The sequence below is a fragment of the Phyllostomus discolor genome, chromosome 10, assembly GCF_004126475.2.
Source record: "Phyllostomus discolor isolate MPI-MPIP mPhyDis1 chromosome 10, mPhyDis1.pri.v3, whole genome shotgun sequence".
Lineage (NCBI taxonomy): Eukaryota > Metazoa > Chordata > Mammalia > Chiroptera > Phyllostomidae > Phyllostomus > Phyllostomus discolor.
This window is the reverse complement of record NC_040912.2, coordinates 12,549,706-12,573,430: the sequence shown is the minus strand read 5'-3', so window position 1 is coordinate 12,573,430 and position 23,725 is coordinate 12,549,706. Positions and strand designations below refer to the sequence as shown.

Genomic DNA, 23,725 nt, shown 5'->3' with positions numbered 1-23,725 from the left:
AACTTTTTCATGTTAGACTCGTGCAGGGGCCCTGAGATCATGATGGCAGCTTAATGCCCCTTCCTCTCCCTTTGCCGTTTGATAGCCAAGGACACAGACACTCGGCAAAGCCCTACCCTTGGGTGGTAGGTGCGTTGGGAGCAGGGCTCTATTTTCTCCCTGTATATGCCATGCGGCACCTCTCAGGGAAGGGCCAGGCATTTACATTAAAAAACATACACGTGGGGGGAGGATGAAGAGGATAAAGGGGGTCAAATAAGTGGAGAGAGAAGGAGACTAGACTTTGGGTGGTGAGCACACAATGCAAATATACAGGTGATGTGTTAATAGAACTGTACACTTGCAAAACTTATTTAATGCTATTAACCAATGTGACCGCAATACAGTTAATTACAACAAGATACAGGAAGCACACATAGGAACCAGAATGTAGAAGTTAAGCGGTAAAAGGAGGAAGGGCTGTGTGTGTGTGTGTGTGTGTGTGTGTGGAAGAGGCATGCAGGGGTGTCTAGGTTTGCAGCATTTTAGGGATCCTAGAGTTTCTCTCTTAGTCCTTTTTGTAGAGCTAACTTGGGAACCACTGAACAGACACCCGGCCATTTAAAAAATTATTTTATTGTAGTAGAACAATTAGCATGAGACCTGTCTGTCCTCTTAACCACTTTCTAAGTGTGCAGCGCAGTGGGAACTCTAGGACCAGTGGTGTACGGCAGACCTCTAGAATTTATTCATCAGGTAGATACTTGATCTGGTAGAACCTGTAAACCGAATTCTTGCCTCCCCATGGCTGTTGTTTCGCTCACCCAGGGCACGTCTCTGTGGTTAAGAGGCTGCCTCACCGGGCTTTTCCCAATTGCTTTGCCAGCCAGGGAGGACCTGCTGTGTTCGTTCTCTCTGAAAACAATAGTCAAAGGAATCATTTACCTGTAAAGGCTGCATGTTAAAAAGGGTTAAATAGTTTAGGCCTTACATAGTTTAGGGCTCAGCCAGTCCAGTGTGCCTGTTCGTTTTGCTCCTGAATATTCGTGTAGCAAAACCCCTCCTCCAGCTCTTTTCCACCGTCTCTCTCCTCCTCAAGCTCACTGCTCGCTTGTGGCTCGAAAATAAAAAGTATTGTGAAATCGAATTTGCCGTCAGACTGACAGTCAACTCCTGAGCCCTTGAGAACCGGAATTGTTGACAGGTGGCAAATGTAATTTTCTTTTTTAAAGAAGTTATTCTTTTTTTTTTTGTCTTGTTGGTTTTCTTGGTTTTCTCCTGGTCTTGAGACAGGGGAGTGCGGATGAAATGAGCTGCTTTGACCTGGAAGAGTTACATGGAAGGGCAGGGCGGAGAAGCCAGGGCCCCATGAACATGGATGCTAATGTGGGGCATTTGCTGGCCCTGGGCTGAGTGTCCCTGAGGCACAGTGGGAGGAAGCGTTAGAAAAGGAGACGTCAGAGGAAGGCTGGGTCAGGGCCCCACAGGGGCCGGAGAGCCCCAGGGGATGGATGGTGCCTGCGGGGCCTTCAGCTTGGCAGACAGTGTGGTTTGCAGGATGAGGGACCCTCGGGCCGTGAATGGAACAGGTCACCTTCAGGGTTTCAGGTAGTACTTCTTAAAAACACTTTTATTGAGATATCTACTTATTGTAGAGTGTACCCAATTAAAGTGTCCAGTATATTCACAGATATGTGCAGCCATCACCGCAGTCAGTTTTAGGATCTTTTCATGACCTCATTTCATTGCCCTTTAGCTGTCACTCTGCTATACCCCTAACCTCTACCCCTCCTCCCACCCCACCCAAGCCCAAGCATCTACTTTCTGTCTTCACAATAGAGTTCCCTATTCTGGACTTTCATGTGAATGGAGCTTTACAATACATGGACTAAGTTGTAGCATGCATCAGTACTTTATTTCCTCTTATTGTCGAATAATATTCCACTGTATGGATATCCCACGTTTTATCCATTCATTCGTTGATGGACATTTGGGTGAGTTCCACCTTTTGGCTGCTATGAATAATGCCGATATTTACATACTAGTTTCTGTGTGGACACACGTTTTCATTTCTCTTGGGTGTATACCTACGAGTGGAGTTTCTGGGTCAAATGATAAATCTATGTTTAATTGTTGGAGAAACTGCCGGACTGTTTTCTAAAGGGGCTGCACCATTTTATATTTCCACCCGCAGTGTTTGGGTTCCAGTTTCTCCGTATCCTTGCCAACACTTGTTACTATCTGACTGTTTGATTCTAGCCAGCCTAGTGGGTATGAAATGGTACCTCACTGTGGTTTGGATTTGCTTTCCTCTGATGACTAGCGATGTTGAACATGTTTTCATGTGCCATTTATAAATTTTCCTTGGAGAAATGTCTATTCAGGATCCCATTTTTGAATTGAGTTAGTAGTCTTTTTATTATTATCATCATCATTATTATTATCATCTTTCTAGCTTGATTGAGGTATTATGGACAAAATGTACAGCGTGATGATTTGATATATGCATACATTGTAAAAGGATTCCCCCATCAAATTAACACATCCATTACCTCACTTATTTCCATTTTTCTTTGTTTTTGGTGAGAACATTTAAGTTCTACTTGCTTAGAAAATTTCAATTTATAGTACAGTGTTATTAACTATAGTTACCATGTTATACATTAGATCACAGCTGGCAAACACAAGGCCTGAGGGCCAAATCTGGCCCTCCACCTGGTTTTATCTGGCCCGGCACCTTGTTGCTACCCAGTGGCTCCTTGCCCTTAGTTAAGGAGTAATTACATTTATACAGTCCTAAAATTACATTCAGCCCTTTGAAGGCAATTGCGAGGCTGATGTGGCCCCCAGTAAAAATGAGTTTGACACCCCTGCATTAGAGCCTTAACTCTTTATTATTGAGTTATAAGAGTTTTTAAATTTATTATTATTTTTTAAAGATTACTTATTTATTTTTAGAGAGGGGAAAGGAGAGAGAAAGAAAGGGAGAGAAACGTCAGTGTGTGGTTGCTTCTCACGTGCCCCTCTATGGGGACTGGCTCCACAACCCAGACACACGCCCAGACTGTTAATCGAATCAGTGACCCTTTGATTCGCAGGCTGGTAGTCAATCCACTGAGCCACACTAGCCAGGACCCAGTTTTTTATACATTCCTGATACAAGTTCCTTATCAGATATATGATTTCCAGTCATCTTCTCCCTTCTGTGCATTAACTTCTCGCATTCTTGATGGTGTTCTTCGAAACATAAAAGCTTTTAATTTTCATAAAGTCTAATTTATCTGTTTTTCTTTTCTTGCTTATGCTTTTGGTATTATGTCTAAGAATTGCGTGCTAAATACAAGGTCATGGAGATTTACCTGTGTTTTCCTCTAAGAGCTCCACAGTTTCTGTTCTCATGGTTAGGTGCTTGATCTACTTGAGTTAATTTTTATATAGGGCACAAGGTAGGGGTCCAACTTCATTCTTTTGCGTGTGGCTACCCACTCATCCCAGCACCACTTGTTGAAAAGACTGCTCTTTTCCCATTGGGTGGTTCTGGCACCCGCGCTGAAAATCAGTCGGCCACGGAGGTGCGCGTTTACTCCTGGACTCTCAATTCTGTTCCTTCGATCTACGTGTTCCCTCGTGCCAGTCCCACGCTGTTCTGAGTATCGCTGCTTTGTAGAAAGCTTTGAAATCAAGAAGTGGGAGTCCCACTTTGTTCTTCTTTTTCAGAATTGGTTTGGCTCTTTTGGCTTGCTTGCAGGAAGATACCAACTTTAGAATTAGCGTGCCAATCCGTACAAAGCAGTCAGCTGGAAATCCTGACAGGGGTTGCGTTGAGTCTGCAGACCCGTTTGGGGAGAGTTGCCATCTCAACGAAGTGAAGTCTTCTGATCCGTGAACATGGGATGTTTTCCCATTTACTTAGAGCTTTAGTTTCTTTCCACAATGTTTTGTGGTTAGCAGAGTGTATGTTTTGCACTTCTTTTGTTAAATTGAATCCTAGGCATTCTTTCCATGCCATCCTTCAGGTAGCCTTTTGATGGGAAGCCATGGTAGTGCTTCTGCAAAGTCCTCTTATCAGGGGGACAGGTCGAGTGAGCAGAGAGTGGAAAAACCATCTACGGTTGTTGGCGGGCAAGGGGAGCAGGGCATTTCCTGCTGGTGTGCAGCAGGCAGGCCGTGCTCTTGGCTCTTTCACGATCCTGTGTCAGTCACTGAGGGAGACATCAGCCCACCAGGTCCTCCATATGTGCCAGTGTCAGCGGCTTCCCCTCTCTCCCCTTCTAATCACAACTCCCAGTGGTGGTGGGCCTGGGGCAGGGGAGTGAGCAGCCGAAGGTAGGCAGCGAATGCAATTCGATGGAACTGATTTACAGTGGTGTTTAAATTAGTCATATCCTTCCCCTAACTTCTGAGATTTGTCTGCTTTTCTAAAAGAGGAAAATGAGCAGCTCGGATGAATCACCAATCTGGAGAACTTCAGTAGCATAAAAAAGGAAGGAGACCATTTGGGAAAGAGTGGAAACTAGATTTGGATTTGAATTGGGAAGTTAGGGTTGTGTTGAGGAGACAGGATGTCACAGGTAGGAAGTTCAGTATTACCTGTCTGGCTGGTCTAGTGGTTACTCTTCTCACTCACATCTGCTTTTCATGGCTTGTTTCCTCAATGCTGTTTATTCTGTCGTGTTTCGCCCCCCGCCCATGGCTCTCCACAGTGTGTGTATGAAGGGAGGTGGAGGTCAGATTTAGCCTATAGGTGCCTATAGATGTCGGGAATATCTGTAAGTCTAAGGTAGCACTTCTAAGTGCCACCAAAATAGCTGTGAGGTTGCAATGCTCTGGTATTTTTTTTCTTGTTTTGAACCCTATATTTGGCCTAACAATTGTATTCTTGGCCAGAAATGGAACTCATTGTAGAGATTACGTTGTAGAGATTAGCAAGTTTCATTGTTTTATGTGCTATGAACCAGTATTTTCTTAGGCTACTAAACCTCTTCAACATATATATTTTTGATAAGTGGAAAACTTACATGGAAATTTTATTGTCTTTCCAAATTTAACTGAATTTCAGCGCCCTGCTTGTTTTTCCATTTTGGTCTGCCTTTTTAAAGCTCTGAGACCAGACCGAGGGAGAGCCACCTGGCCTGGGTGGCAGATGGCTCTGCGCGTCCTGCTGGTGCCCGAGGTGCAGGGCTGCCCACTTCCGTCAAGTGTCCATGTATGGGCAGCTCTCTTTTCTTTTCGGTTGAGTTCTTTTGATTGTACACATTGGGATCTCCCTCAGGTTTCCTCAAGTAAAGGGGTTCTTATGGTAAGGACACCGTGCATGGGGACCCAGGAGACACTGGACCCTTGAGCCACTGGAACACTAAGAACTCTGGGCACTGGCTCCCGGCAGCCCTGCAGACAGCAGCAGCTGGAGCTGGCTCCCACTCCTGCTGTTCCGGTGGTCAGTGTCTTTAATATCTCTCGAGGACTTCTATCTACATCATGGCTTCTGTTTAAGTGTAAGCTCTGGTTCCTTCAGAATGCCAGCTGGGACATCATTCTCTGTCCAGTTTCTCTCACATCGCCTCCTAGGCTCAGGTTTCCGAGACTGCTGTGTCTCACGGTGTTTCTTAGTCCAAACACGTGGGGGGAAGCCAGTGCCCAGCCCTTCCTCCTTTCTGTGCCAGGCCTTGCCTTAGGCACCAGGCTGACCAGTGGATTGGCTTTCCCAAAGTCCAGTGCCCATCACTGATGCTGTTACCTGTGTCTGTGGACGGTGATATAAAGCCAAGTTAGCTGTAGAGCTGCCCTTCCAGCAGGACCCTTGCCAAGAGCCTCCCCATCAGAAGGGATTTGGGAGGGCCGTGCCCCTCCCCCTAGACCCACCCGAGACCCGCACAATAGGGTGCAAAAGACCCAGGCAGTACTGAGAGCTGGTCCAGGAAAAACTAGTGCTAAGTTCAATTTTGAATTTAAAGTAACTGCTGATGGCATATCCTTATGCGATGACAGTAATAAGTCAGTGTTTTTTTTTTTTTACTTCAATAGAAAAATTGTTCAACGTTGTAGGAGGAAATGAAACAAACACAGAAAGTGAAATTAACTTAGCTACTTGTTTTTTTGGAGGAAAGAACAATAAAAGTAATTGAGCACTTCAAATGTTACTTTCTTATAAGAAGTATGTGGTTTGCTGACTGGTAGTAAACAGAAATAACAATGCATTGTAAGCTTTTGGAAAAATTAGAAAAGAAAGAAGTAAAAGCCAGTCAGAATCCCACCGCTCAGAAATGACTACTGTTAACTTGTCATGTGTAGGCTCTGATTCTTAAGTAAATAAGAAATAAAACATACTTAAAAAATCACTTCATACTTCTTGAACAGTCCCTACAATTTAATATTCTTCTATAACATAATTTGCTAACAGATATTCTATTATGTAGCTCTATCATAATTCATTTTTTCTTTTTAATTTAATTTAATTTAATTTTTTTTATCTTCAGAGAGGGGAAGGGAGGGAGAAAGAAGGGGTGAGAAACACCAACATGTGGCTATCTCCCGTGTGTCCCCCACTGGGGACCTGGCCTGCAGCCCAGGCATGAGTCCTGACTGGGAATCGAACCAGTGACCCCTTGGTTCGCAGGCCGGCACTCAATCCACCAAGCCACATCAGCCAGGGCCTTTTTTTTCTCATCTACTACTTATGGACACTTAGGTTTCCATTTTATTTGATTAAGAAAAAAACCTTTGTATATGTCTGACTGATTTTTTAGGTTGAATTCCCAGCATGGAGTAATTGTGTCAAAGTCAAAAATTAAAAAATGCTTTTTAAAACATGTGTCCAAATTGTCTTTCAGAAATACTGAAAGAGCTCACATTCCTACCAGCAGCATTCAGTCCCATTTCTTGTGATCCTTGAGCAGTGTCTTATTTTTATTTGCACTTGTGTTAAATATCTAAAATAGCCCTGGCTCGTGTAGCTCAGTAGACCGAGTGCCGGCCTGTGAACCAAAGGGCTGCTGGTTCGATTCCCAGTCGGGGCACATGCATAGGTTGCAGGCCCGGTCCCAGGTAGGGGGCGTGCAGGAAGCAACTACACATTGATGCTTTTCTCCTTCTCTTTCTCCTTCCCTTCCCCTCTCTCTAAAAATAAATAAATAAAATCTTTTTAAAAAGTTTAAAATAGATATTAACCTTTTCTCAAGAACTTTATTTGTAATTGTGGTAGTAAACATAAAATTTACCACCTTGCCCATTTTAACTGTATAGTTTAATAGTATCAAGTATTACAGATTTCCAGATTTTTCATTTGACAAAATCGAAACTCTGTACCCATTAAATAAGAATTCTCCACTTTCCCCTCCCTACAGCCCCTGGCAACCACCATTCTACTTTCTGTGTCTGTGAATTGGACTAGAAACCTCCTATAAGTCATATAATCACAAAGATTTGGCTATCGTGTCTGGCTTATTTCACTTAGCACATTATCCTCAAGGTTCAGCCTGTTGCAGATGTATCAGAATTTCCTCCCTTTCAGAGGCTGAGTCGTATTCCCCGGCATATACGCACCACACTGCTTGTCCCCTCGTTGGTCTGTGGACACTTGTGTTGCCTCCCATCTTGGCTGTTATGAATGGTAGTGCTGTGAACACAGGTGTGCTAGTATCTCTTTGAGATCCTGCTTTTAATGAATTCTTTTGGATACATCCCCAGAAGTGGGATTACTGGATTATACGGTAATTCTACTTTTAATTTTTTGAGGACCTTTCCACAGCAGCTGCACCATTTTACACTTCCACCAGTGCTGCAAGGGTGCAAAGATTCCAGTTTCTCCATGTCCTGTTTTCTCTTTTTTTAATAAAAGCCATCCTAATGCATGTGAGGTGATGACTCATTGTGGATTTGATTTGTGTTTCCCTAATGATTAGTGACTTTGAGTATCTTTGCATATACTTTTTGGCCATTTGCATATGTGTTTGGAGAAATGTTGGTTCAAGTCCTTTGCCCATGTTTAAATCAGGTTGTTTCTGTTTTTGAGTTGTTGAGTTTGGCCTTTATTGTTTTTGTTTTGGGAGTTGGTAATCTTTGTTTATGGATAGCCTTGGCTCGTTTTTCTATAGGAATACTCTTTGGTGTGGATTTGTAAGACATTTGTCCCCCTTTGGGCCATGTCATCTGTTATCTGAACAGCGGGGTAGTTTAAGTGCCATGGGAATGGCCTGTTCCTGGAGAGGCTGGGTCGCTGCGGAACTGCCAGGACTGATCTTGCTGGTGGCTCTCTCTCTCTCCCTCTCCCCCTCTCTCTCTCTCTCTCTCTCTCTCTCTCTCTCTCTCTCTCTCTCTCTCGGACACCTTCCACTTCCCTCTGTCTCGCTGCCAGCCGGCACCCCCATGCCCCTCCGGGCCTCCCTGCTCCCCGCACCCATAGCCTCCTCTGAGTCACCGAGGCCGCCACTGCAGCCTGACTCTGCCTGGCCTTCCAGGTCGAGAGCCTGTCATCACCCAGCTTCCGTGGACGTGCCGTGTCCCAAACTCCCCAGGCCCCGTGTGGACCATTAGACGTTGGCCTTGGTCCCGCTGGCGGCAGATAGGAGGGAGGGAACGGCAGAGGTTTACCTGCGAGAGACTGAGGGGGGCCAGGCTCTCTCGGGGGATGTGGGTGGGAAGGCACGAGGGGCTTATCTGCTTCAGGTCCCATGTCACCCAGTGCTGGTATCTTTTTTTTCAGGTTGATCTCGTCCTGTGCTGAAGATGTTTCCAGAACAACAGAAAGAGGTATGTCGTCACAAATCCAGACGTAAATAGTAATAGTCCATGCATTTTGACTGCTGCAGGTTGGTTCTTCATTCCCTGACCATAAATCTGTGGCGGAGAGAGTCAGGATGCGGTAGGGTCTCCTGCAGGAGGGCTAATGAACCAACAGAACACCCACAGTGCCGTTCCCCAGCCGTGGTGCGCCCTTGGCCCTTATCTTTTGGTTCCAGTGACTGGGCTGTTTCTCAGCACACTCCCTCACACTGCTTATAAAAGTATCTTTTTCCATGACTCAGAATTCTCCCAAACCCCGCCCCCCCCCCCATTCAGTTTCTCTCTGTCCTACTTTCTTGGTTTTCTACTCGGTTGCCCCACTACCCACACATCTGGTAACCACCCAGGGCAACCGTCTGCCATTACTTTCGGTTTTGTCCTGCTTGTCGCCTCTTGGATCTCGTGGCTTGGTGTCCCATAAGCAGGGAAGCTGTCCCTTCCCAAACCCGGCCTGACCTCCCAGGCCTCCAGTCCCAGCTTCCCGAGCTCCCGTCTGACTGGGAAGAGAGTGGGACCGCCACCGCATCCACCCTTGCTGAGTGGCTGTCACTCAGAAGTACCTGTTTGTCCCGCCTGCCACCTGTTGTACCACACATGTCGTCACTAGGTGAGCCTAATGAAACCGAACAGTTGTATGTGGGCCTTTTTAGGGAGCATGCGTACTCTTGCTCTCTCTCTCTCTCTCTCTCTCACACACACACACACACACACACACAGACACACAGACACACAACCACAGGGTCCTTAGTTCACCTTGTCCAAATTTAAAGCACTAAACAATCCATTTCAGCCTTGGCTGAGTATCTTAGTTGGTTAGAGTGTTGTCTCAGTACACCAAGGTTGCAGGTTTGATCCCCAGTCAAGGCACATATAAGAATCAACCAATGAATGCATTGATAAGTGGAACAACAAATTGAGTTTCCCTTTCTCTCCAGTCGATAAAACAACAACGACAAAAGCAATCCATTTCAGAGAAGCACTCCACAGATTTCTTTGCCAGCGCTCACGTCAGCCCAGCCTGCGGTTCAGGTTCTCTTCAGTTGTCCAGCCCTCTTCACCCTTTAATTTCAGGCTGGCCTCCCCCACTTCCAAAGGCAGCATTTTTGTTTGTTTGTTTTTTTAACTTTTGAAACTTGGGCATACCTTATGTACAGTAAAGTGCATAAAATGCCCTGATCTTATGTGTACATCTCAGTGGATTTTTCTTACATTTATGTAACCATCACTTGGATCAAGGTATAGATGCTTTTAGCACCCCAGAAGGTACCTGGCGCCCCTTTCTGTCAGCCCCCTGCTTCCCTCCTGCCGGCACACTCCAGAGGTAGCCGCACACGGTACCAAGACCCAGCATTTTCCCCTGTCCCTCTGGTAGGCAATGTTGGGGCCAAGCTGCTGGCTTTGGGAAGTGCGTTCCCTGTGAGGCTGGCCAAACCGCACATCCCCACCTGACTGCCCTCACTTCTGACACCATCGTAAGCTCCCGGGTTCCCCAGACATCCTCAGGTTGCTAATTCATGAGAAAGACTCACGCAACTCACTGAGAGCTATTGTACTCGTGGTTACATTTTTTTTTTTATGGGGAAAGCATACCAGTTAGGGCCAGTCAAAGGAAGAGACACAGAGGGCAAAGTTGGGGAGGAGTCCAGATGCGGAGTTTCCGGTTGTCCTCTCCTGATGGAGTCACCTCCCCAGTATCGATGTGTGACAATGTGCACAAGGGGGCTCACCAAGCCCTGGTTTCCAGAGTTTTTACTGGGGCTCCGTGTTTACAGTGTGGCTGACCTTTCGTCTCCACTCGTCCTGGGGTCAAGTTAACACCTTCAGTTTCCAGTTCCTTCAGAGGATGCAGCTGATACAGTGTGTCCCGGAGCCCCCATCACACTCACATTGTTAGACTGTCCAGGGGCCAAAGCCCAGGCCAACGAAGATGCTCCTGTCAGGCAGGACATCGCAGGCACCTGGAGGGCACCTGCCTGGGGCTGAGGGCAGAGGCCAGACCTCCCCTGGGCGAAGTGACTTCTTCACTACCTACCTGCCGGGGCCTGACCACCGGGCAGGCTGTGCTTAGGAGCCTCCCGCTGGTCTCCAGCACTATCGCAAAGGCGCATTTTAAAAGCTGTTCTCTTCGGGGAAAGCCACCAATGAAATCCATGAAGACTTTTTTTCCAATTAGAAGAAGTTTTTTTTGTTTTTTGTTTTTTTTTTGGCTGGGTTGGTTTAATCACTTGATTTTTATTATGAACTCATGTCAACGAATAAAAACTAGACACCAATTTTAACCAATTACATAAAGGAAGCATTTTCCTGACCTTGCAAAAGTCCTTTATTATAAATAACTATGCGATACTATAGCATGAAGAAATTTTAAACTAGAGAGGTTTTCAACTGAAAAGGAAAAAAAAAATACTGTAGGGAGACAGAGGCGTAACATTCGGGACTTGGCTTGAACCTCTCAGCTGGAGATAACCCTGTCAGGCTCGGTTCCGGATGTGCTGTAATGGGCTGCTCACCACCGATCAGCCTGGTTTCCACACGTGGCCACAGGGATCTGGCTTCTAGCGCATCGCTCTTAGGACAAAGTCAAAACTCCTCCCTGAGGTTTCTAAGGCCCTTTACGCTCTGGGCCTGCTCCCCCCTCCAGGCTCCCCTTCTGCCCCTCGGCCCACCCCGGCAAGCTTCACACTCTTCACTGTGGAACTTATTTCTGAGTCTTTTTTTTTTTTTTAAGATTTTATTTATTTATTTTTAGAGAGGGAAAGGAGGGAGAAAGAGAGGGAGAGAGAGAAACATCAATGTGCAGTTGCTGGGGGTCATGGCCTGCAACCCAGGCATGTGCCCTGACAGGGAATCGAACCTGCGACACTTTAGTTCTCAGCCCGCGCTCAATCCACTGAGCTACGCCAGCCAGGGCTATTTCTGAGTCTTGACTGCCCTACACTCTGGGCCCCTGGGCTTTCACAGGTGTTTTCCCACTGCCTGGAGCAATCTTTCCTCCCCCAGCCTCCACACCCCGTTGTCTCACTCCCCTTTACCCTCAGGCCTCAGTTTAGAAGTCCAGAAGAGGCCTTTCCAAAGCCTCCTTGGTCAAAGGTGTTTTTATCTCACTGCCTACCCTAGCGGCTCCTTGTCCTCATCGCCAGTTCGAAGTGGGGGAGGTGGTAGCCGAGGCTTTAATATTGTTTAGTGGGAAATAACTCAGGTCGCACCTAACCAAATGGGGAAGGGCTGAATGCAATAGCACCGATTATTCTAGAATCCAGACCGAGGGGTGGTGTGTGTGTAAGCTCATGCACCCACAGCAGACAGCACTAATTAATCACGAGGGTGGCACTTGAATTGAAAGCTATTTACCATCCTGGTTCAAGATTCAAATAGCCCGGGAGTGACAGCTCTGGTCTGCCTAACTGGTAGTGCCAGCCTAGAAGTTTGGTGCTTTTTTTTTTTTTTTGCTTTTTTTTTTTAAGATTTGGAGGGTGTGGAACCCAATGCAGCCTCTCTTGTTAAAATAGCTTTATGACTGTAATAAATCTAGAGAAAGGAGACCAGGGAGTGCAAGTCTCTCTTGTTAGTTAAACATGTTCCATTTGCACATGGGCTTGAATTCCCAGGGGAGCAGTATCCGAGCTGATGGATCTTCCCCATAAAAATGGCCTTGGCACTGGGCCATTGTAAAATTAAAATGAATTCAGATTCATTCATGCATGCAACTTTAATTTACAATTAAAATATTATGGTTACATATTTTAATAAGAATAATTAGGTGGACCCAACTGAATCAACCCTTCTGTTTAATGAGACAGAACCCCGAATCCTAATGAAAAGGCAGGTGTCTGTGACAGGGAGCCCGTCTCGGGTGGTGTCTTTTGTGGAGTCAGGCATTTCTGTTCTTTGTGTGTGCTGATGTCCAGCAGGCGCGGGTTGGTTTTTCTGCGTTACTGAAGACCCTTGCTTCCGGCCACGTCGGGCTCATCCCTGGTGACGTGGGAATAGGCAGTTTCCTCCTGCTGGACAGTGCTTCATGGCGTCTGACATTCTGGCCCCTCCAAGGCACGGGTTTGCTCCCCTGCCCAGGGCTCACTTGGTGTAAATGGGTCGCTGCTCCCTCTGTGGTGGCACTGGAAGGGCGTGTGCATCTCACGTGTGTGTAGGGGTCTATTTCCTCTGCTCTCCCGGGTCACAGTGCTGGAACTCTACCTTTAGAGAGTGTACTTGCTTCACTCTGAGTGCGATGGCAGCTGCCAGTTATCGGTACCTTGGTGACAATACATTCATCAGCTCTGTGATAGGGATGTCCTGACTGGAGCAGACACACGTGGGCCACGAGAGTTTCAGGCACCAGGAGGACCCCGCTACCAGGGAGGAGCCAGGGCCCTACAGGGACAGATGGGAGGGATGTGCTTCCGTTTTGCATGTGTCGGATCTAAGGTTAACATGTACATCCTTGAGGTACGGTATGCTGCCTGACGCTAACGTTTGAGGCTTGCTCTGGGGGAGCATGGTTTGATAGTGGGAAACTGATTGGACACGCACTTGGCTGGACCAGTGAATATCATTAAAGAATATCCCATAAGCCGGGTGTCTTCTATCTGGTGTCCTGTGACACTGGGGACTTTGAAGGGAAGTGACAAGACAAACACTGTCCCACTCCCTGAAACTAAATTTATTTAGTGTCTTTCTTCCTCCTTTGCTCCGGGCTGATCAGATGTGATATAATAACAGGGAAACTGGGATTGAGATATATGGGAATTCTCTACTACCTTCACATTTTTTAAAGGTTATAGACATACAGCTATTAATTTTTAAAAAAGATTTTATTTATTTATTTTTAGAGAGGGGAAGGGAGGGACACGTAGGCATGTAGTTGCCTCTTGCATGCCCCCTACTGGAGATCTGGTCCACAACCCAGGCATGTGCCCTGACTGGGAATCGAACCTGCGACTCTTTGGTTTTGAAGGCAGGCACTCAGTCCATTAAGCCACACCAGCCAGGGCTATCTTCACAATTTTTCTGTGTATCTGAAACACTTCTAAAATAAACTTTGTTTTAAATCAAATAACACTGAATCATATATAAATATAAATGTTTCTAAAAGAATATGCAGTGAATAAAGGAAGGTACAAAATGGTATTTATAGCATACTCCCATTTGTGTTAAAATTATATATATATATGCCAATTATATATACATAAAGTGTAAAATATATATAAAAAGTCCTGAGTAGGTGAAATTTTATGTGTAAATATATCTTTAATCACATACAATTGTTTTTTTTTATAACAATGAAAAAAATCTGTGAAAGGTAGGCAAGTATTAGAATATCATGCGAATGGTGTCAATAATGTTAAACAAATGGTTAACATTTTCAGATCCATATTCCTGACTTACTTTCACTTTCAAATGCCACTTTGGTTCCTTTTTCTAAAGCTGTCTGCTGGGGATCCTCTCCCTCCCTCTCTTCCTCCCTTCCTTTCTTTTACTTTTTCTTTTGCTTTTTCATTACGAAATTTCAAAAATACACGAAGTAGAGAGACTAACATAATGAACCCTTATGTACCGAAGGTTACAACGATTAACACATTATTAACTTGTGACCATGCCATTGCCCAACCCCACCCATTTCCTCCCACCCCGACACGGTGCATGATTTTGAAACAAATTCTAGACATTCTGGAGTTTCATCTGTAAGCATTTCAGTATGCATGTCTAACAGTGGACCCTTCTCAGAAACAAACCACATTATCACACCTTAAATAATGAACATTAGTTCCTTCACACCATCAAATGTTCAGGCAGCCTTCAAGTTTCCCTGATTATGTTGAAGAAAAAAAAATTATGTGTTTGCTCGTTCTAATCACGATCCAAATAAGGACCACATTGTGTCTGGTTAGTATACTGCTTTTACAGTCACCGATTCTGCCTTTTTTCCCTTTTGCAATTTGTGTGTTAAATAAACCACATCTTTTGTCCTGTAGAGGTTTTCACATTCAGGATTTTACTGATTGGGTCCTGGTGGTGCAGTGTAACACAGGTTGGCAGTTATTTCTTGTTGCAAAAGATGAATTTTTCCATTGCACTTTTCCTAATGCATTATGTGAGACCAAGAAGTAACTCCTTAACTTTGGGCATCACTGGAGTAAAGAAACTTGCAACGTCATGAAGTCCTGTTAAAGCCAGGTCTACCTGAATGTTACCCACGGTTGTTTAACCTGAAGTAATAAAAGCGTTCTTAAAAACCATCATCCAGACCTGCAAGGGCATGGCGTTAAACACACTCCAAGCTCTAAAGTGGAAGTAGCATCCTTGTGGTATGTCTTTTAGGTTGTCATAAGTATTACTAGGGAATAAAGGAAGAGAATATTGGGGAATAAAGACATTCCTTCTGCCTTTCAAACTTGCTATTTGTAAGCCCTGGCTGGTGTAGCTCAGTGGATTGAGCACGGGCTGCGAACTAAAGTGTCGCAGGTTTGATTCCCAGTCAGGGCACATGCCTGGGTTGCAGGCCATGACCCCCAGCAACCGCACATTGATGTTTCTCTCTCTCTCTCTCCCTCTCTCTCTTTCTCCTTCTCTCTCTCTCTCTCCCCCTCTCTCTCTCTCTCCCTCTCTCTCTTTCTCTCTCCCTCTCCCTTCCCTCTCTGAAAATAAATAAATAAAATTGTAAAAACTAAAAACAGAAAATAAAAAAAAACTAACCACAAACTTGATATTTGTAAAGAATGTAGTGTGTAAAATGGCTAAATTTTAGTTCTGAGATTGTTGTGTGGAAGTCTCGAATAGAATTCTGGTGGGTAAGACATTAAGTTCTGTAAGTATTAGCTGTGTAGCACAGAGTTGTATTCCATACATTTTAATTGTATCAATGAATGAATGAATGAATGAGTGAGTACGTGAATCTCCAGTACATACATAAACATGTAAAACACTACTTCGGAATAGGAAAAATCAGGTCCCGAGAAAGTGAGCACAAAAAGAAACAAGTTTTCACTTTTGTGACAGAAAATTCTCAAGGCTATGAGAAATTAATCCTCACTAATACCTAGAAATTCTGCTTTATTAGCTTTTGTCTCTTCTTTTTTTGTCATCTGAGTATTTTTATACTTAGCACAGTTATGTTTGCTTGTACTACAAAGATTAAAGCGAGACCACAGTGGAAATTTTAAATTTCTGATACCCCCATCAGAATGGCTAAAATAAAGCACAGTGATAACCCCACTGGAAGCCGGGAGAGGTGTGTAATGACACACCACTGTGGGGTTAATTTGCATTTCCCTAACGGCTACTGACGTCGAACATCTTTTCGTGTGCCTGCTTGCCATCTGTCTGTCTTCCTTGGTGACATGTCTCTTCGTGTGTTTCGCCTATTTTCTGATTGGATTCTTTGCTTTTTTTAAGTGTTGAGTTTTATGTATTTTTATATATTGTAAATACAAGTCTTTGGAGGGATATGCAATTTGCAAATATTTTCCGCCGGTCTGTGCTTTGTCTTTTCAACTTCTTCATGGAGGTCTTTGGCAGAGCAAAGGCTTCTAGTTTTGGGGAGTCCAGTTTTTCACTTTTTTCTTATACTGATTGTCCTGGTGGTATCAAGGCCAAGACTTTCACTCTAAGATCCATTTTGTATGAGTTTTTCGGTGAGGGGCAAGGTGTAGGTTGAGGCTCCTCGTTTAGCCTGCGGATGTCCAGGTCTACAGGTGCTTGTTGAAAAGACGATCCCTTCTCCACCGAACTAGTTTCACACCTTGGTCAAAAATCAGTTGGGCATATTTGTGTAGGCTTCAGCAACAGGGATTCTTCTCACTTCATTCTGTTTCAAAATTGTTCTGGCTCTTCTAGGGTCTTTCCTATCCCATGTAATGTCACCATATGCTTATCTGTGTCTTCAAAAAATACTGCTGAGGTTTTTACAGAACTTGTATTAAACCTACAGATCAGTTTGGGGAGAATTTGTCTATTATGTTGAGTCTTTTTAAAAAAAGATTTTATTTAATTATTTTTAGAGAGAGAGGAAAGGAGGGAGAAAGAGGGAGGGAAACATCGATTGGTTGTCTCTTGCATGCCCCCAAACCGGGACCTGGCCTGCAACCTAGGCATGTACCTTGACTGGGATTCGAACTGGTGACCTTTTAGCTTGCAGGACAGTGCCCAACCCACTGAACCACACCACTCAGGGCTGGTGAGTCTTTTAACATGTGAACACAGTATAGATATGATACAGTACTTATATAGATGTATACAAAGAAGTATATGCTTCTTTGATGTCTTTCAACAGCATTCTTATAACTTTCAGCCCATAGAAGCTGTACACCCTTTTTTTAAAAAATCTTCTTTGTAATCATATTAGTTCTCAAACATTTTGTGAGCACCATCTATGTGCTAGTACTGTGCTTGGTGCTAGAAATATAAGGATGAAATACAAAGCCTATGGTACAGAGTTTCAGAAGCGCATGTTATTTCAACTGGTATTTTAGCTAATAGCAAAGAAGATAATGTTTCCCTCTCCAAAATAATGCAGTTACAGGGAAATTTGAAATGACAGAGATTTATATTATTGCTTAAAGAGCCACTAGATAGAACGTTTGAGAGCCCAGGCTTTGGAGCACGGAGGACCTGAGGTTGGAACCTAGCTCAGCCTATTGGCCATTTGACTTTGGGCAGTCGCCTAAGCTTTAGAAGCCTTATTTTTCTTACCTGTAAAATGGGACGATGATATTACTGACCTCTCAGGACCGTTGTAAAGAAAAAAGGAACACGTGTGTAAAGCACTTGTCACAGTGCCTGGCGTGCATCAGTGTCCTGTACAATACCGTCATTTTTATTGTTAATTTCATCTCCTATCAGGGCTAAGAAGGAAAAAAAAACCCCACAACGTAGGTGGGTAAGTGGATAAAGGCCGAACTTGGGGTGGGGGCGGGGAGAGGTCGTGTATTAAAACCAAAGAGTGATTATGAGAAGTGAATACAGGGGTTAGATTTTCCAGGAGCCGAGTGGTCTCTCTCCAGAAGCTCGTTTTCACACGCAGCATAGCAGGGATCAGTTCGTTTAAATTTTTAATTTTAATCTGCTTGGCTTCTCCCTTCATGCTAGATATCGTCATTAGGCCCAAGAAGTCATTAAAGTGTTTAATAAGGTTATTAAATTGAGTAACTGCTGCTGCTGAAGCAATTTTCATAGGAAATCCATACGATTCTAGGTACGGAACTCCGCGCTGTCCTCTGTGGCTGACAGGCTGCCGGCGTGCCCTTGAAGAATGGGGGCAGCGTCGTGAGGGATGTGTCTAATTAAGAGATCATCGGTGAACCTTGGCTTCCTGGGCGTACTGTTTGTGGCTGGAAGCGTGGTGGAACTCCACTAATTTCTACTAATTGCAGGGGGCGGGGAGGGGAGGCCCGCCTGAATCATAGAATATTTTAAAATAAGTGTACTTTTATTACTTTCAAGTACATATTTTAAGTCCAAAGAGGCAAACAAATTGTTGTCTGGCGCAGGCCTTCGGGGGCCCAAGTTATTGAAGCTATCAGAATGATTTTCAATTATTTCTATGTAAATAGGTGCTTCTGGAGTTCTTCAGGGTGCTCGAAAACAGTTACTTCTCCCAGATCTTCAACATTGCTCCTGCCGCCACGAGCTGTTAATTGGCACACCCTCAGTGCGAGGGGTTTGTTAAATTAAGATAAACTTTAGACCAACTATCACTAATTCATGGAGCCCAGGAACCCAAGTGGATGAGGCTTTTATTTCCACTAAAGTTTGATCTTGTCCCCCCTCCACCCCTGCAGGCAATTCATTCATTCATTCCTGCAGGCATTTATTTATTCATTAAGCGACATTAATAGAACACATTGGATGTGCCAGGCATTCAGGTCAGACACGACAGCCTAAGCCACTGTCCAGGAGCTTAGCATCTGGTAGAGGCGAGCTATGGGCAGTTACTGTACAGCGAGGTGTTGAGGTGTCGTGAGCAGGGTGGGCGCCTGGAGTCTGCCCAGAGGCATTGGGGGCTCAGAGGAGGGTCACACTTGTAAACAGACTGCATGAATCTGAGGATTTCCAGAGACTGAGTTGCATTTTGAAAAATGAGTTCGAGTTAGCAGAAAATAAAAGAAAGAAGACAACAAAGAAGAAAAAAGGAGACAGCAGGGTGGGGACAGCTGTCCAGGTGGAGAGAACAGCTTGTTCAAAAAAGGCATGCGGGTGTGAAGTTGTGGGTTGGGTGTGAGGACGTGAGCCTAGCCTTTGGAGATAAGCAGAGTGAAAGCCATGAAAGGCTCTCTTGTGCTAGCTTAGGAGTTTGAACTTGATCTTGAAGGTTAGGGGGCAGGTTTTGAAGGATTTCTAGCAGGTTAATCATCAGATGTGTGCTTTGGAGTCATTCTTGTCTTAGCATGGGGGATGGATTGGATACAGGTCCGGAGATCATTTAGCAGCCCTTGCAGTAATGCCGGGCAAGCAGTCCTTGAACCAAAGCAGTAGCAGAGGGAACAGGGTGTGGGTGGGTTCAAAGGAGGGGGGACCTGGAGGACTTGGGGAGGTGATTTAAAGAGAGAGGTCTGGGTTTCCAGCCGGGTTTGCTGGGGATGAGATGGGGAGCAGGGTAATGTGGGAAGGGTGGGACTTCCAGGTCGGGCAATCTAAGCAAGAGGCTGGATGTGTGGTGCGTGGCTTGGACTGGGCTGCGGGTGGAATCATCAGCTCATGCTGGGTGCCGGAACCCATGTTTGGGTAAGGTTACCCTGGCATTACAACAGGGTGTGAGGAATAGCAGCCTGGAGGGGGGAGGATGGGGGCTCTTGGGGCCACAGCAACATTTAAGAGAACGAGGAGGAAGAAAAAAAATTTGCCATGCACAGGAGAAGACTGATTCTCAGCACTCTATCCATGTTAAAGATTTTTGGGATTGAAAAAGTACTTGGAGTCTTAGCATCACAGTTAACTTTGAGTGTGTGAAGATTATACTTAATACATAGTACTAACGGTAGGGTCTGAGAATTCCATCCCAGTGAGACGGAGAAAAGGGATTCTTCACAAATTTGTCACTATGCTGCCCATTCCTTTTACAAATATTCCGAAGGGCTTGCCCTGAGTAAGTGTTGTGAAGTCTTTAAGGTCATTCCGCCTTTCGCTGAAAAATCAGTTTTAGAGTGTTTGCTACTGGGTCCTTGATGATTTTTACTTTAAAAAACATAGAGCCCTGACTGGTGTGGCTCCGTTGGTTGGCTGTCGTCCTGCAAATCGAAAGGTTGCCGGTTTGATTCCTGGTCAGGGCCCTTGCCTGCGTTGCAGGTTTGGTTACTGGTCAGGGCGCATACGAGAAGCAGCCTATCGATGTTTCTCTCCCTTTCTTTCTCCCTCCCTTCCCCCCTCTCTAAATCAATCAATCAATCAATCAATCAACCTCTTAAAGAACATATACATTTGGTTAACCTTTTCTTAATTGCTGATTGCCAGTGTTTGTATGAAGACCTCTGTGCTTTGGGTGTGTGTTTCTCTTTGTATGTAGTAATACTTTACATAGAAAAGGGTAATAATACTTTATATTCACGTAGCACCTAATGAAAAATTTCCTGGTGTCTTCACCAGTATTTTATAATTTGATTCTCATACTAAACAGCGGAGATAGGTTGGACGGGCATTATTCCCATTTTCCAGATGTGGAAACAGAGGCTCAGTGAATAAGTTCATAAACTAGAAGTAGGTGACGGAGTTTTCCCCTAGCCTTGTGACCATAATTTCAGTGTTCTTTCCACGAAGAGAGACATGTTACTCAAAGTGTGTGTGTGTTAACAACTGAACAATAGCAGAGAACTAGGGGGGGAAAGCCCTGATTTTTTCCAGAACAATTTGTCATCATTTATCACTGGTTAATAATATGTTGAGTGTTTAGGAATGTGCAGAGCTGTGGATTTTATAGCTTAAGTTCAGAAACATGATTTTGAAATCACAACTTTATAGCGAATTGACAAATGTGTTTTTCTATCTGTTGCTTTTGTTTCATCTGTGCACAGGCCCACCTATTTCAGTAACCGTGCATGTCTTCCGTTAGCAGGGGACACCGAGTTGTTGGAAACATTTCATTTCCCTTTTGGTATACTTGGTACTTCCGCCTCCCCAGCGGAAAATCGGAGCTGCCGGGACCCTGTGCGGGAGTGTGGCTCTCATGGGACTTGATGACTGGGAGCCCCTCTGGCCCAGCGCAGGGCTGGACCACCTCGTCAGCTGCTGGCAGCTTGCTGCCTGGCCTGGAGCGTGGGCCGACCTTGTCGTCAGGCCCCGTGCCCAGGGCCCTGACTACCTTTTGGGGCCCAAGAAAATGTTTCCATTTTTTTAGATTTTATTTATTTATTTTTAGACAGAGGGGAAGAGAGGGAGAGAAACATCAATGTGTGGTTGCCCCTCGCACACCCCCCAAACTGGGGACCTAGTCCACAACCCAGGCATGTGCCCTGACTGGGAATCGAACCAGCGACCCTTTGCTTCGCAGTCTGGCACTCAGTCCACTGAGCCACACCAGCCAGGGCTGTTTTCATTTTTTTAATCAGAAAAATAAAATGATCTTTTAGGTCAAGGAAAAGGTTTTACTGTATAATAGCAATATATTCGTCTTTGTGCCAGGAAAGTCGTAAGGTCTGATTTGGAATATTGTGCTTTGGAGAAGGGCCCGTGAGGGCGAAAGCACCCCGGGGCCGTGAAAGCAAGCAGCCCCGAGCGTGCGCGGTGTTTGGAGGGACGGCTGCTCTGGACCCTGGTCTTCTCTCCTAATCCTAACCTGTTTGTCCTCCTGTCCCCTGACTCACTGATGACTGATCCATTCCTCCTAAGAGCCGTGGATGTGTGAAAAGCGCCTCAGGAAGATGAGTTACCCGCACAGACACACACAGACCGGAGACGAGGGGAAAGGCGCACTGACCGGCGGCGCGCTGCCTGGGTTTCGTTTCCGTTTCCATTTCTGGGCAGCATGTTCTTTGCCTCTGACCCAATCGCACTCTACAGAATGAGGGGCTATGACAAATACTTCATTTTAGCAATTGTTTTTAGAGTGCCTCTTACAATTTAGAACGTGCTTTTGAGAAGTAATGGCCAAAACATTGAGTATCACTATATTGTTACCTTATTTTTATTGCCTGTCTTCTAAATGACATTAAAAATACATAATGAGTACAAGCTGGGTAGCTAAGTTGGTTAGAGCATCATCTCAATATGCCAAGGTTGTAGGTTCGATCCCTGGTCAGGGCACATATGAGAATCAACCAATGAATGCATACATAAGCGGAACAACAAATCTCTCTTCCTCCCTCCCTCTCTAAAATCAATAAAAATATTAAAAAGTACACAAATAAAGTTTTTAGAAAGAAGACTCTTTGGAACATTAACTTACAATCCTTACCTACTGAGGGCAAGCTGTGGGGCAGAGTTCTCAAAGGCAAGAACAAAGCTCATGTCTTAGAAGGTGAGACCTGATAGGTGGCAAAAATTATTTTCAGGGAGTGTGGACTAGTTTTCTCCTTTTAAAAATCCTCTGTACTCCCCTGGCCAGGTGGCTCCGTTGGTTGGTTATGCCAAGGTTGTGGGTTCGATCCCCGGCAAGAGGCAGCCAAGGAATGCATATATAAGTGAAACAACAAATCAATGTGTTTTTCTCTCTCTCTAAAGTCAATAAAAAATAATAAAATTAAAAAAAATACTCTGTACTGAAAATTCTCATTTCACCATCTGCATGGTAGCATGGAGGTGCTCTGTCCTGAAAACCCCACCATCTCCCTGTGGCTTCCGCTCCAGGGCATTGTAGCTGGCCTCTCGCAAGTGCTGAAGCAAAGCAGTAAGAAGCGGCTGAAATTTCAGCCTGGAAGCCCCTCTTTTTTAACCAAAAAGTTAAAATATTGAAAATTAGATTCAATGAACAAATTTATAATCCCCAAGTGAATAAATTATACTTTAAAATTTATCAAGCCAAACAATGCATTTTTTTTGTTATACATGCTATCATGTTTATTTTAAAGATTTTACTTATTTACTTTTAGAGAGAGGGGAAGGGAGAGAGGAAGAGAGGGACAGAAACATTGACGTACGGGACATCGATCGGTTGCCTCTCGCACACCCCCAACTGGGGACCTGGCCTGCGCCCTGACCGGGGGTTGAACCCTGGCGACCTTTCAGTTCTCAGGCTGGTGGTCAGTCCAGTGAGCCACAGCAGCAGGGCCACGTTGTCATACTTTTAAATGGAGCTTTCCCTCCTGATGCTGGGGGCACACACAGAGTCCTCGTGCATGGTCATGGCTCGCCTTTCACATGACCTCTGCTGCTTTTTCTCATTTGTGCTGTCGGGAGTGAGTGATGGGTGAGGCAGGGCCTACAGTTTAAATTTAGAACGATTAAGAAAATAAGAAATGACCACTTTTAAAATTTGAGAAAAACATGAACCTATTTTTCATGATTAAAATATACTTTCTTACTACCCTCTTGTTACACGTAAAACTCTCCAGAAGCGCAACAAGCTTGGCTTTGCATTATTTTTTAAAAATTCCATTTTGTGGCAAAAGTGTTTTTTTTTTTTCCCGGGGGCGGGGGGACTTCCTATGGAGCCCAATTCATTCACTTCTTGTTTTTTTAAAGAACCATGACTGCATTGGCTAGAGTTCATTTCCGTTTTGTTCTAGTGCAGCTATTTCTCTCATCTGTTGCCAGTCCCTACTCGAAGCCCTGAAACACAGCTCTTTGTTTATGATGCCCTTACAGGAGTTCGTGAGTGTCTGGGTTCGAGACCCTAGGATTCAGAAGGAGGACTTCTGGCATTCCTACATCGACTACGAGATATGCATTCATGTAAGTATGCAATCAGTCGTCCATGGGAATCGTAGGAAGTTTTAGTAGGCCTGTTTGATGGGATAGGATGATATACTTCCAGCTGAAATTTGTGAAGTGATCTTAATTCAAAGAACCGAGTTTTAATGATCACAGCTAATGCTTGTAT

The 23,725-nt window shown here is 44.8% G+C and overlaps 1 protein-coding gene across 2 annotated transcripts in view; it reads left to right on the top strand.

The window, feature by feature from the left end:
- SNX10 (sorting nexin 10) overlaps nt 1–23,725 on the top strand; it is a 57,712-nt gene that overhangs the window by 19,936 nt on the left and 14,051 nt on the right. For both annotated transcript variants that reach the window (XM_028525657.2, XM_036010466.1), the window contains exons 2-3: nt 8,681–8,727; nt 23,491–23,577. In XM_028525657.2, the coding sequence (XP_028381458.1) occupies nt 8,704–8,727; nt 23,491–23,577 (111 nt within the window). In that variant the 5' untranslated portion in view covers nt 8,681–8,703. The remainder of the gene's footprint in view (nt 1–8,680; nt 8,728–23,490; nt 23,578–23,725) is intronic.